Raw genomic sequence first — 15,631 nt, 5'->3', positions numbered from 1 at the left:
TCACCCTGGACAACACCATTCACCCTGGACAACACCATTCACCCTGGACAAGACCATTCACCCTGGACAAGACCATTCACCCTGGACAACACCATTCACCCTGGACAACACCATTCACCCTGGACAACACCATTCACCCTGGACAACACCATTCACCCTGGACAACACCATTCACCCTGGACAACACCATTCACCCTGGACAAGACCATTCACCCTGGACAACACCATTCACCCTGGACAACACCATTCACCCTGGACAACACCATTCACCCTGGACAACACCATTCACCCTGGACAAGACCATTCACCCTGGACAAGACCATTCACCCTGGACAAGACCATTCACCCTGGACAACACCATTCACCCTGGACAACACCATTCACCCTGGACAACACCATTCACCCTGGACAAGACCATTCACCCTGGACAAGACCATTCACCCTGGACAACACCATTCACCCTGGACAACACCATTCACCCTGGACAACACCATTCACCCTGGACAACACCATTCACCCTGGACAACACCATTCACCCTGGACAACACCATTCACCCTGGACAACACCATTCACCCTGGACAAGACCATTCACCCTGGACAAGACCATTCACCCTGGACAACACCATTCACCCTGGACAACACCATTCACCCTGGACAACACCATTCACCCTGGACAACACCATTCACCCTGGACAAGACCATTCACCCTGGACAAGACCATTCACCCTGGACAAGACCATTCACCCTGGACAACACCATTCACCCTGGACAACACCATTCACCCTGGACAACACCATTCACCCTGGACAACACCATTCACCCTGGACAAGACCATTCACCCTGGACAAGACCATTCACCCTGGACAACACCATTCACCCTGGACAACACCATTCACCCTGGACAACACCATTCACCCTGGACAGAAGAACAGTAGAAAGGTTGTAACCATACTAATGTCAACAACACCACCACAACAATAGGGGGCAATAACTCATCTTTAGGGACCTCAAACACAGTAACGGCACTGTGGGGATGGCTAAAGCTGGGGAGAGGTTCTACTAAAGGGGTCATTGAAAGGTTAGAGGTTAAAGGGCTCTACTGTTTGTGTGTTGTTTAGCATGCTTACGTTGACTCTCTTTGTAAACCAGGGGCATTCTGCGTGCTAACGACGGCTCAGTTTGCCTCGTAGGCGGGGGAGGCAGCACCTGTGAGGGCGAACACAGGCCTCTGTGGTTAGTGCGGAGGTTAAGGGTCAGGGGTCAGGGATTAGGTGTTACGGGATATACAGGGCGTTTGGCACTTTGTAGGGGATAGAGGCTGTTTTAAGGCAATTGGATGTTATCGTGGTTAGTAGTTGAGGTAGATGTGAATATTGTGGTAGCCTGTAAAGAAAAGGATCGTTATACTGGGGGTTTGTTAAACTATATGTTGTATAATTGTTTCTGACAAGAGATTCACTCAAAGAGTTTTCAAAGATACAGCTTTTTACTTTGTCTTTATTCAAACCTAATTTACCAATTTTCCTTTCCAAGGGAAAACTTGTTTGACAATTGTATTTCCTCAAGTCACAGTTAAATATAGGAAAATATGTCTCTACTCTCCCCTTTAAAACAAGTGAGTTTGAACACACTCACAACTTTCAACTGGTCTCTGGTTATGTACTAAGCATTGTGTTTTAATATGGTTAATGATACTTTAATCCTCTAGTACACAGTACACACACTTAATTCCCTTCATGACAGGATAATGTGATGTAATTATATGTGTCCCGCTAAAGGAGAGTGTTCAAGTTTGGAGTGAGTTTAGAGAGTGGATATGGGAATGGCTGAGAGAGTCACCAGCTGTCACAGGGCTAAGACAAGCAGATATTACGCTGATTATAAGACATGCACGTCTTTACCAGAGCTGTAATTATAGACTAATAAACTCCATTCATCTATTGAGTAGAAGAACACGCCCAAACACACACACAAACACACACACACACACACACACACACACACACACACACACACACACACACACACACACACACACACACACACACACACACACACACACACACACACACACACACACACACACACACACACACAGTTCATCACCATAATTGCTCTACGGTAAGCCTGAGTGTCTGGGTGGGTTAAGAAGCGTTGTGTTGACAGCTACGGATGCTGGAGTCACGCTGGTCTGTCAACGGGATGACTTTAATACCATATCAGGGCAATTATTCACTTCTTAAGTGCACTGTCTACTTACTTTATGCTAATGCTGCAGTACAGTGAAACACATCCACCACACCCTCTGTTCTTTATCAAATGCATATATCTTAGTCTGTGTGGGGGTGCTGTGTGTGTGTGTGTGTGTGTGTGGGGGGGGGGGGGGGTGTGTGTGTGTGTGTGTGTGTGTGTGTGTGTGTGTGTGTGTGTGTGTGTGTGTGTGTGTGTGTGTGTGTGTGTGTGTGTGTGTGTGTGTGTGTGTGTGTGTGTGTGTGTCACAGCATGCTTTTCGTAACTGTGTCTTTGCAGGTTTTTTTATATCGCGTTGGTAGTATTTTCACAAATACTTGGTCAAATTTCACAACTTTTAGTACAAAACTCAAAACATATATACATATTTTTTTTACTTCAAGTACAACAAACAAAATCACACAGTAACTTTTTCACCAAGCCTAATCAGTGTTTCATCTACAAATACCTTTCATATAAAATAACTGCCTTTCACAATGCAATGCTCACAATGCTTTTCATATGATTCTCTTCTCATTTGTTTCAATACATTTGACCATCACTTACAGTAATCCAACTGCACTTAATGTTTACTCACTAAACCGTTTGCTAAACTTATAGGTTTAAAACTGGTTTGTCTACTATATATGGATTTGAGAACTACATAAATAAAATGTGTGTTTGTAAATTATAAACATCTAAATGACATGTATGATACATGATAACCATACACAATGACTACTGGTCATTGCTAATGGATTTCACATAGTGGTAACCACAATTGGTCACCATATAAAAGGGGGTGTTTGAACACTGTCAACATGGAGCAGATAGACAGCAAGGGAGAGGAAGAAATCAAAGAGCTCATGGACAAGGAGCCCCTCAGAGAGGTGGGCATGGACCACGAGAAAGAGGTGGGCATGGACCCTGACAAAGAGGTGGGCATGGACCCTGTCAAAGAGGTGGGCATGGACCCCATCAAAGAGGTGGGCATGGACCCTGTCAAAGAGGTGGGCATGGACCCTGTCAAAGAGGTGGGCATGGACCCTGTCAAAGAGGTGGGCATGGACCCCATCAAAGAGGTGGGCATGGACCACGACAAAGAGGTGGGCATGGACCACGACAAAGAGGTGGGCATGGACCCTGTCAAAGAGGTGGGCATGGACCACATCAAAGAGGTGGGCATGGACCACGACAAAGAGGTGGGCATGGACCCTGACAAAGAGGTGGGCATGGACCCTGTCAAAGAGGTGGGCATGGACCCCATCAAAGAGGTGGGCATGGACCACGACAAAGAGGTGGGCATGGACCACGACAAAGAGGTGGGCATGGACCACGACAAAGAGGTGGGCATGGACCCCATCAAAGAGGTGGGCATGGACCACGACAAAGAGGTGGGCATGGACCCTGTCAAAGAGGTGGGCATGGACCCTGTCAAGAAGGTGGGCATGGACCACGAGAAAGAGGTGGGCATAGACCACGACAAAGTGGTGGGCATGGACCACGACAAAGAGGTGGGCATAGACCACGACAAAGTGGTGGGCATGGACCACGACAAAGAGGTGGGCATAGACCACGACAAAGAGGTGGGCATGGGCCCCATCAAAGAGGTGGGCATGGGCCCCATCAAAGAGGTGGGCATGGACCCCATCAAAGAGGTGGGCATGGGCCCCATCAAAGAGGTGGACATCAGAGAGAGGGAGGCAGGGAACTGTTGTGTCTAATGAAGTCCGGGCCATCATCGGTGACCATGTGGTTAACAGAGGCCTTACCATGGCAGAGGCTGATTAGTTAGGTTAGTTCAACCCAATCTGAAAGATCAACTGTCAATTCGATCATCAGAAGATTTCACCAAGAAAACCAGTAAGTCTGCATGATGTGAATATTGTACAGAAAATGAATATTGTAATGCATGTAAATTCACAAAACAAAGCATGATCTATCGACAGTAGACTCTGTTCTACCCTCAGAAGACCCCATGGTGGTGGCCGTGTGCTGACCGACCAGCAGGAGTGGGCTGTGGTGGAAATGGTGAGGGCCAGGAATGACATATGTCTGTCTGAAAGAAAGCAGGACATTGACACCTTTGCCAATGTGGCACCCATCAGCCTGGCAACACCTTTTGAAGAGGCACCAGATATCTATGAAACATATTTACCTGGTGCCTTTTGAGAGAAACAACGACCGGGTGAAACAATTGCAGGCTGAGTATGTTCAGTTCCAGCACTATATACTGTATTACTGTTACTATTAATGCACATGCTACTTCACAATATCATATTGGAACTATACTGCAAAAACAACTACCCAAAATATATTTTTAGAGAGCGATGGTGCTTGATGCTGCTGTGAAACATCATGAGTATATCTTTGTTGATGAAGCGAGCTTCAACCTGGCCAGAACTTGGCGCCGTGGGTGGGACCTCATCGGTCAACGGGTGACCTCATCGGTCAACGGGTGACCTCATCGGTCAACGGGTGACCTCATCGGTCAACGTGGGGTGAAACATCTCTATGTGCGCAGCTATCTCTGAAGATGGTGTGGTAGGACATAGGCCTACCATCATGGTGTGGTAGGATGTAGGTCCTACCATCATGGTGTGGTAGGACGTAGGCCTACCATCATGGTGTGGTAGGACGTAGGCCTACCATCATGGTGTGGTAGGATGTAGGCCCACCATCATGGTGTGGTAGGACGTAGGTCTACCATCATGGTGTGGTAGGACATAGGCCTACCATCATGGTGTGGTAGGATGTAGGTCCTACCATCATGGTGTGGTAGGACGTAGGCCTACCATCATGGTGTGGTAGGACGTAGGCCTACCATCATGGTGTGGTAGGACGTAGGCCTACCATCATGGTGTGGTAGGACGTAGGCCTACCATCATGGTGTGGTAGGACGTAGGCCTACCATCATGGTGTGGTAGGATGTAGGCCTACCATCATGGTGTGGTAGGACGTAGGCCTACCATCATGGTGTGGTAGGACGTAGGCCTACCATCAAGGTGTGGTAGGACGTAGGCCTACCATCACGGTGTGGTAGGACGTAGGCCTACCATCACGGTGTGGTAGGACGTAGGCCTACCATCATGGTGTGGTAGGACGTAGGCCTACCATCACGGTGTGGTAGGACGTAGGCCTACCATCACGGTGTGGTAGGACGTAGGCCTACCATCACGGTGTGGTAGGACGTAGGCCTACCATCATGGTGTGGTAGGACGTAGACCTACCATCATGGTGTGGTAGGACGTAGACCTACCATCATGGTGTGGTAGGACGTAGGCCTACCTTCATGGTGTGGTAGGACGTAGGCCTACCATCATGGTGTGGTAGGACGTAGGCCTACCATCATGGTGTGGTAGGACGTAGGCCTACCATCATGGTGTGGTAGGACGTAGGCCATTACTTGGATCCTACAACGCCTCATTGTACTTCTCAATGTATTTCTCAATGAAATTGAGCAGGCCTGTCAAGTTGAGGGGTTAATGTCATTATGTGGAACAATGTCAGCTTCCACCCTGCAGAGGTGGTTCAGGCATGGTTTTGGACCCATCCCCAATTTGTGACCCTATACCTGCCCCTATACTCTCCTTTCCTATTGGAGATTTGTTTTCAGCATGGAGGTGGAAGGTGTACGATCGCCATCCCTATGAGCGTGACACCCTCCTTCTGGTCATGGATGAGGCATGCGTCGACATCAATGCAGACCAATCAAGCTTGGATTCACCAAGCCAAAATGTTTTTTCTACGGTGCATGAACAATGAGGACATTCACTGTGATGTGGATGAGAATGCATGGCCAAATGCTCAAGACAGGCTTGATGCAAATGAATTTGTGCTAAACGTTGTGTTTCATTTCATGTGTTTCATTTAATTTCTTACATTTGAATACAGACAGTACACCTATGTTTTTTTCTGCATGGAATGATTGTAGAGGATGTCTTCATTGATCACACATTTGATTACACATTGGATAGATATTACAGAAATTATAGATCTTCTGTCAATTGTGTTGGGTAATGTAAGTGTGTTGCCTAATGTGAAAAGTGTGTAATCTAATGTACAGTATATACTTGTGTGCGTTAAAACGTCAGAGTGCCTCAACATACTTTGATTAGAATCGTACTGAACAGAATCGTTACACATGACTAATACACTGGCAAACATATGCTTGGCTCAGTATTCTGTGACTGGTCCTATATGCTGCCCAGTAATAACCGGAGAGAGAGCTAGGCGGTGGTCATTTAATCAAGATGTCCAGGAAATGAGAATCAAAGACAGAGGCTGCTGCTATTGCCTGGGAAGTGTCAGGGTGTGTGTGTGTTATTAGTGTATGTGTGTGTGCCCTCTGCTCTCAGTGTAAATGAGATGTGAAGCAGCAGATGCCCTATCATGGCTGAATAACTCATCACGGCTTGAAGTACCGGCCCCATAGTGCAGCTCCAGGAGATGAGGTGTGTGTGTGTTGTTGAAATCTTAATGAAATAGGCTCTCTGAAGGTCAGTGTAGAGCAGGGACTGCTTAGTGTGGGCTAATAGCGCATTAACGATACGCAGACCGCCCTGTCTCACTCACACACACACACACACACACACATACACACACACACACACACACATACACACACACACATACACATACACATACACATACACACACACACACACACACACACACACACACACACACACACACACACACACACACACACACACACACACACACACACACACACACACACACACACACACACACACATAAAGACAAGTACACTCAAATAAACATGTAGACATAAGCACACACACACACAGGCTGATAAAAGGTGACATTGCACATCCCCCTAACCCTCATTGTCCTTGGAACAAAAATATTATGAAACGTTTATGAGGTAGTTATGTTGCTCTCCAGCACAATAAAACAGTGGATTGGTAAAACGTTAAGGCATTTGAACGTTCAACCACTAAAACAAAATAAATGAACAGGTTTAGTCAAGGTTAGCTCTGGATAAAAGGTGAAAAAACAAGTTTATAATACGTTTAAGTGATATTATTGAAGTGCATTTGAAAGCAGAAGTTGCTGGTACGGATGTGCAACGGTCACTATATTCTGTGCAGTGTTCAGCACAGTAACATCAGGGTCACATCCCAAATGGCACCTCGTTCCCTTTGTATTGCAATATGTTTGAATAGGGCACATAGAGCACTGGTCAAATATATAGGGAATAGGGTTCCATTTGGGATTTGTCCCAAAATACATTCAGTGTGAAGTTCAAGCAACATTAAGTGCAAGTGAAGCATCATCCTCATATTTTATTCAGTGATATTATAGTCACACCATGTACTTCAGCCAGCACTCAAGAGGGTCACTGTGGGTCGAATGCTAACTTGAGATCCAAGCAGGTAACTCAGACTTCCAACAATCATTGATAGATTTGAACAAAAAGATTTAAATAGAGGTATGGATCTCACGTGGATTCAGCTCTTAGTATATTCAATATTAAAATCCTCTCTTAGTATGTTCCCTATCAATCCTCTCTTAGTATGTTCCCTATCAATCCTCTCTTAGTATGTTCCCTATCTAATCCTCTCTTAGTATGTTCCCTATCAATCCTCTCTTAGTATGTTCCCTATCTAATCCTCCCTTAGTATGTTCCCTATCTAATCCTCCCTTAGTATGTTCCCTATCTAATCCTCCCTTAGTATGTTCCTATCTAATCGTCTTTTAGTATGTTCCCTATCTAATCAGCTATTAGTATTCTACCTATCTAATCAGCTCTTGGTATGTTCCCTATCTAATCAGCTCTTAGTATGTTCCCTATCTAATCCTCTCTTAGTATGTTCCTATCTATTCGTCTTTTAGTATGTTCCCTATGTAATCAGCTTTTAGTATGTCCCATATCTAATCACCTATTAGTATGCTCCCTATCTAATCAGCTCCAAGTATGTTCCCTATCTAACCATTTATTAGCATGCTCCCAATGTAATCCTCTCTTAGTATGTTCTATATCTAATCCTCTCTTAGCATGTTCCCTATCTTATTCTCTCTTTGTATGTTCCCTATATAATCCTCTCTTAGTATGTTGCTATATAATCCTCTATTAGTTTGTTCCCTATCTAATAAGCTCTAAACATGTTCCAGATCTAATCAGCTCTTAGTATGCTCCCCATCTAATCAATTCTTAGTATGTTTCATATATAATCAGATTTTAGTATGTTCCCTATCTTATCAGCTCTTAGCATGTTCCCTATCTAATCCTTTCTTAGTAAGTTGCCTATCTATTCACCTTTTAGTATGTTCCCTATCTAAACAGCTCTTAGTATGTTCCCTGTCTCATCAGCTCTAAGTGTGTTGCCTATATAATGCTCTCTTAGGTTGTTCCCTATCTAAACCTCTCTTAATATGTTCCCTATCTAATCAGCTCTTAGTATGTTCCCTATCTAGTATGTTCCCTATCTAATCAGCTATTAGTAGAATCCCTATTTTATCAGCTCTTAATATGTTCCCTATCTAATCAGCTCTTAGCACATTCCAAATCTTATCAGCTATTAGTATGCTCCCTATCTCAGCATTTCTTTGTATGTTCCCTATATAATCCTCTCTTAGTATGTTGCTATATAATCCTCTATTAGTTTGTTCCCTACCTAATAAGCTCTAAACATGTTCCCTATCTAATCAGCAACTAGTATGCTCCCTATCTAATCAGCTCTTAGTATGTTCCATATCTAATCAGCTCTTAGTTTGTTCCCTTTCTAATCAGCTATTAGCATGTTTCCCCATCTAATCCTTTCTTAATACGTTCCCTATCTATTCACATCTTAGTATGTTCCCTTTCTAAACAGCTCTTAGTATGTTCCCTATCTAATTAGCTCGTTGTATGTTCCCTATCTAATCAGCGCTTAGTATGTTCCCTTTCTAATCAGCTCTTAGTATGTTCCCTATCTAATTAGCTCGTTGTATGTTCCCTATCTAATCGTCTTTTAGTATGTTCCCTATCTAATCAGCGCTTAGTATGTTCCCTATCTAATCAGCGCTTAGTATGTTCCCTTTCTAATCAGCTCTTAGTATGTTCCCTATCTAATTAGCTCGTTGTATGTTCCCTATCTAATCGTCTTTTAGTATGTTCCCTATCTAATCAGCTCTTAGTATGTTCCCTTTCTAATCAGCTCTTAGTATGTTCCCTATCTAATTAGCTCGTTGTATGTTCCCTATCTAATCGTCTTTTAGTATGTTCCCTATCTAATCAGCGCTTAGTATGTTCCCTATCTAATCGTCTTTTAGTATGTTCCCTATCTAATCAGCGCTTAGTATGTTCCCTATCTAATCAGCTCTTAGTTTGTTCCCTTTCTAATCAGCTCTTAGTTTGTTCCCTATCTAATCAGCTCTTAGTATTTTCCCTATCAAATCAGCTCAAAGTATGTTCCATATGTAATCAGCTCTTAGCATGTTCCCTATCTAATAGTTTACTAGCTGGCTCCCTATCTAATCCTTTTTTAGTATGTTCCCTATCTAATCCTCTCTTAGTATGTTCCTATCTAATCGTCTTTTAGTATGCTCCCTATCTAATCAGCTCCTAGTATGTTCCCTATCTAATACTCTCTTAGTATGTTCCCTATATAATCTAATCTTAGTATGTTCCCTATATAATCCTCTCTTAGTATGTTCCCTATCTAATCCTCTCTTAGTATGTTCCCTATCTAATCCTCTCTTAGTATGTTCCCTATATAATCTGCTCTTAGTATGTTCCCTATCTAATCCTCTCTTAGTATGTTCCCTATATAATCTGCTCTTAGTATGTTCCCTATCTAATCCTCTCTTAGTATGTTCCCTATCTAATCCTCTCTTAGTATGTTCCCTATCTAATCCTCTCTTAGTATGTTCCCTATATAATCTGCTCTTAGTATGTTCCCTATCTAATCCTCTCTTAGTATGTTCCCTATCTAATCCTCTCTTAGTATGTTCCCTATCTAATCCTCTCTTAGTATGTTCCCTATCTAATCCTCTCTTAGTATGTTCCCTATATAATCTGCTCTTAGTATGTTCCCTATCTAATCCTCTCTTAGTATGTTCCCTATCTAATCCTCTCTTAGTATGTTCCCTATCTAATCCTCTCTTAGTATGTTCCCTATCTAATCCTCTCTTAGTATGTTCCCTATATAATCTGCTCTTAGTATGTTCCCTATATAATCTGCTCTTAGTATGTTCCCTGCCTAATCAGATCTAAGTGTGTTGCCTACATAATCCTCTCTTAGTGTGTTCCATATCTAAACCTCTCAGAATGTTCCATATCGAATCAGATTTTAGTATGTTCCCTATTCAGTATGTTCCTTATCTAATCAGCTCTTAGTATGTTCCCTGCCTAATCAGATCTAAGTGTGTTGCCTACATAATCCGCTCTTAGTGTGTTCCATATCTAATCAGCTATTAGTATGCTACCTATCTAATCAGCTCCAAGTATGTTCCCTATCTAATCAGCTATTAGTATGCTCCCTATCTAATCAGCTCTTAGTATGTTCCCTATCTAACCATCTATTAGCATGCTCCCTATGTAATCCTCTATTAGTATGTTCCCTATCTAATCCTTTCTTAAAATGTTCCCTATCTTATCCTATTTTAGCATGTTTCCTATCTAATCAGCTCTTAGTATGTTATTATATAATCCTCTCTTAGTATGTTCCCTATCGAATCCATTCTTTGTACGTTCCATATCTATTCACCTCTTAGTATGATATTATATAATCCTCTCTTAGTATGTTCCCTTTCTAAACATCTCTTAGTATGTTCCCTTTCTAAGTAGCTCTATGTATGTTCCCAACTAATCCTCTCATAGTATGTTCCCTATATAACCCGCTCTTAGTATGTTCCCTGTCTAATCAAGTGTGTTCCCTATATATTCCTCTCTTAGGTTGTTCCTATCTAAACCTCTCTAAGAATGTTACCTATATAATCAGCTCTCAGTATGCTCCCATATAATCCTCTCTTAGTATGTTCCCTATCTAATCAGCTCTTAGTATGTTCCATATCTATCCTCCCTTAGCATGTTCCCTATCTTATCTTCTATTTGTATATTCCCTATATAATCCTCTCTTAGTATGTTGCTAAATAATCCTCTATTAGTTTGTTCCCTACCTAATCAGCTCTAAACATGCTCTCCATATAATCAGCTTTCAGTATGCTCCCTATCTAATCAGCTCTTAGTACGTTTCATCTAAATGTAAATGATCTATAATCAACTCTAAGTATATTCCCTATCTTTACAGCTCTTAGCATGTTCCTAGCTAATCAGCTATTAGCATGTTCCCTATCTAATCCATTCTTAAAACGTTCCCTATCTATTCACCTATTAGTATGTTTCCTATCTAATCAGCTATTAGTATGTTCACTTTCTAATCAGGTCTTAGTATGCTCCCTATCTAATCCTCTCTTAATATGTTCCCTATCTAAAAAGCTCTAGGTTTGTGTCAGATATAATCAGCTATTACTATGCTCCCTATCTAATCAGCTCTTAGTATGCTCCCTATCTAATCAGCTCTTAGTATGCTCCCTATCTAATCAGCTATTAGTATGTTCCGTATCTAACCAGCTCTTAGTAAGTTCCCTAATTAATCAGCTCTTAGCATGTTCCCTATCTAATCCTCTCTTTGTATGTTCCCTATATAATCAGTCCTGAGTCCTGTATGTTCCCTATATAAAAGGTCCCAGGTAGTGGGTATACTAACTACTAACCTTACCTTAAGGTGCCAGGTAGGGGGTATACTAACTACTAACCTTACCTTAAGGTGTCAGGTAGGGGGTATACTAACTACTAACCTTACCTTAAGGTGTCAGGTAGGGGGTATACTAACTACTAACCTTACCTTAAGGTGTCAGGTAAGGGGTATACTAACTACTAACCTTACCTTAAGGTGTCAGGTAGGGGGTATACTAACTACTAACCTTACCTTAAGGTGTCAGGTAAGGGGTATACTAACTACTAACCTTACCTTAAGGTGTCAGGTAAGGGGTATACTAACTACTAACCTTACCTTAAGGTGTCAGGTAGGGGGTATACTAACTACTAACCTTACCTTAAGGTGTCAGGTAAGGGGTATACTAACTACTAACCTTACCTTAAGGTGTCAGGTAGGGGGTATACTAACTACTAACCTTACCTTAAGGTGTCAGGTAGGGGGTATACTAACTACTAACCTTACCTTAAGGTGTCAGGTAGGGGGTATACTAACTACTAACCTTACCTTAAGGTGTCAGGTAGGGGGTATACTAACTACTAACCTTACCACAAAATACCACACTAGGTGCCAACAAACACACTCACGCATTATTGTAAAGATGCTAGATTCTTTAATACAATGCCATTTCAACGTTGAACCACTAGGGGTCGTAATGAGCTGAGCTCAGTGAGCAGGGAGTAGTGAGTGGTGTGGGAGTGGGTTGGGGGGGGGTGTAGGGGTTGAGGTGTGGGGCAGTTAACCCTCGTTTCCCACTAACGCTGTAGGGTCGGGCTCTTACCTTGAAAGTGGACATGTCGGGGTCCCTGTTATACCTGTCTATGGTGTGGAACTTGGTGGTGGAGTGGTTGAGCTCAGGGTACAGCTCAGAGTGTCTTTTGCGAGTGTGCATCACTTTCTGGAAGGGAGAGGAAGGTACAACAAAAATGAAGAGAATAAGAAAAGAAAAGCTAAAGAGGCAAGGACAGAGAGGGACTGAAAGAGATGCCAGCCGCAGTGAGGGGGTAGAGGGGGACGGATAGATGGATAGATAGCTGAGTCCTCTCATCTTCTCTCTAACATCTCTCTGTTCTCTACTAGGCTTTGATGCTGCCTGTGATGTAACATGTCTATGAGTTTACTCTGAATGGATATGAGAGCCAAACAGGCTGCATTAATGTTAGCGTTAGCTAGTTAGCAAGTTAGCATTAGTTAGTTAGCAAGTTAGCATTAGTTAGTTAGCAATTAGCCAGCAGTGAAGTGGCTCTGAATAAAATTGTCCTGTAAGTACAGCTGGAGGATCAGCTTACTCTCCCCAAATCCTAACCCTCACCATTTAGCTGTGACTCAACTGACCTTATAAGTCCCAGCATCTATAAGAGCAACTAGATCCTACAACAAGTGGAAGTGGAAGTCCCTGACAGGATAGAGACCTTGTTACAGCAACTCACTCTCTTCGCTAATGGCTAGCGCTTAAGCAGCGCGGTGGCGGCTAATCGACACAGCCGCTCTGAGGGTGTAGAGAGACACAGGGGCCAGACGGCGACACTCACAAACTCAGACACTCTGGCCAAGGCCGGCTGTGACCGCTGCCACCAATTACCACAGTCTGCACTCTCTTCTCTCCGTCTGTCAGTTCTCTCTCTCTCTGTGTCTCTGAGTCTGCCTTCATAAGTAACCTTAAATCTACTTCCTTTATAGTCAATTCTCCCGCTCTCAAAAGCTCCCTCTTTCTTTCTGTCACTGTGTCTGTCGTTTTTTCTTCCCGCTGTCTCTTCTTCTGTGTCATATCTGTCTGTCATCACTGCTATTTTCTCTCACATTCTTTACCTTGAACTCTCACGCCACCTCAGATCTTTCTCCCTCAGACACACACTCGGTAAAGGGGTACACTGGCGTCCATTTTTGACATAGGAAGTCAGACATTTTGAGGGACATATCATGCAGCTTTGCAGACTACGGCCAGACAGGAAGGGTTATGAGCTCTGGGTAATAGTTGCCCTTAGGCAACATCATCCTACTCCAGGTTATTATATTGTAGCTAAGCGCTAGTGCTTGTTAGCCTGTTAGTTGTATAACAGTCCACACATACCTTAGTACTACTATGGACAAGGCCTCCGCAGTGGAAAGCAGGTCTCCAGTCTTTACATGGTAAGGATAAGGGGGAAGGAAAGCCAATACTTGAATAGGGTTTAGCAAAGGGTTAAGTTGAGTTAATTGTTAGGGGGGGGGGGTCTGTTTGAGACTGGAGATTTGCTAGATTCCCAGGGCTTGTTCATTAAATGGAGCGATTATTGTACTCAAACACACAAACACACGTGATTACCCCCAAAACAGACATCATACCAAACTTGTATAAACTCACCGTCTATCATTCATTCATCCACTCAAAGCGTTCGACTAAACCATTGTTTCTTCAACCAGGACCTGGCACCTCATTATGCATTTTCCATTGAGATCGAAATGACTGACTGATTCAGCTTGAAAAAAGTTCAATTAAATTATAGTTTTTTGTATACCTGCTGGTACATGTTCAATATATCAATCCTTTGGCCAATCAAGCTAAAATCAGTCAAAACCAAATCCATCCATCTACAGGGGGAGCCCTAGATCCTTGTTGTAGAAACAGACTACACTATGTATGGGTCACTGTACCAAGTTAAATTCAAGGGAGACACAGGCGCAAGGGGGCGGGGGGGGGGGGGGGGGGGGGGGGGGTTAGCGATGCTATGGGCTCCTCTAAACGTCAGTCAAACCTGGCTGAAGCAGACAGAAGCAGAGACTAGCCGGGGGGAGGGTAGTAGGTGGGATCTTACCTCAAAGTCCAGCTCAGAGTACCGTACTCTTTTCCTCTGAGGGAGGGGGGGGGGGTCGGGGGGAGAGAAGATATGATCAATGTCTGTAGATCCATGGACTCCCCCCCCCCCACTCATCATCAACACAAACGTGTGTATCAAAGTAGTAGTTTCCACTTGCAACATGCATGCTAACACAAAACACACATCATGTCGTGGCTCAAATGTAATTAAGTCGTTCTGATGGCGTAGTTGTTGAAACATGCAGCGAAACCTTGTGGGCTTCATTCCCACATGGGCAACATATTCCCAATAAACGTGTCGACTGTAAACTGCTTTGGATTAAATTGTACAATCAAATCTATAAAAAAACATGTTATTAAAGTTCACCATAACTGTCACGCCCTGGCCTTAGTAATCTTTGTTTTCTTTATTATTTTAGTTAGGTCAGGGTGTGACATGGGGGACGTTTGTGTGTTTTTGTATAGTCTAGGGTGTTTGTATTGTCTAGGGGTTTTTGTAGAGTTCATGGGGTTGTGTTCAGTGTAGGTGTTTATGTAAGTCTATGGTTGCCTGGATTGGTTCTCAATTAGAGACAGCTGTCTATCGTTGTCTCTGATTGGGAGCCATATTTTAGGCAGCCATAGGCATGAGGTAGGTTGTGGGTAATTGTCTATGTTTTGACGTTAGTTGCTTGTGTCTGCACTTTCGTTTGCTAGCGTCACGGTTGTTTTGTCTAGTTTGTATTCGTGTTCGTTTCTTCTTCTATTAAAAAGAATATGTATTTATATCACGCTGCAACTTGGTCCTCTCTTTCACCTAATGACGATCGTGACAATAACCAATAGCCTTCATTCTATTGAAGGTATGTCCAACATGTTATTAAAGTTCACCATAACCAA

General features: G+C 43.2%; 1 protein-coding gene across 1 annotated transcript in view; it reads right to left on the bottom strand.

The window, feature by feature from the left end:
* LOC139558863 (adhesion G protein-coupled receptor B2-like) overlaps nucleotides 1–15,631 on the bottom strand; it is a 635,752-nt gene that overhangs the window by 57,815 nt on the left and 562,306 nt on the right. Inside the window, exons 30-31 of the mRNA XM_071374380.1 lie at nucleotides 14,751–14,786; nucleotides 12,737–12,853 (exon numbers count right to left, since the gene is read on the bottom strand). Of these exons, the coding sequence (XP_071230481.1) occupies nucleotides 12,737–12,853; nucleotides 14,751–14,786 (153 nt within the window). The remainder of the gene's footprint in view (nucleotides 1–12,736; nucleotides 12,854–14,750; nucleotides 14,787–15,631) is intronic.

This window comes from Salvelinus alpinus, chromosome 29 (genome assembly GCF_045679555.1).
Source record: "Salvelinus alpinus chromosome 29, SLU_Salpinus.1, whole genome shotgun sequence".
Lineage (NCBI taxonomy): Eukaryota > Metazoa > Chordata > Actinopteri > Salmoniformes > Salmonidae > Salvelinus > Salvelinus alpinus.
The sequence above is the reverse complement of the archived record's forward strand: the minus strand, read 5'-3'. Positions and strand labels throughout refer to the sequence as shown.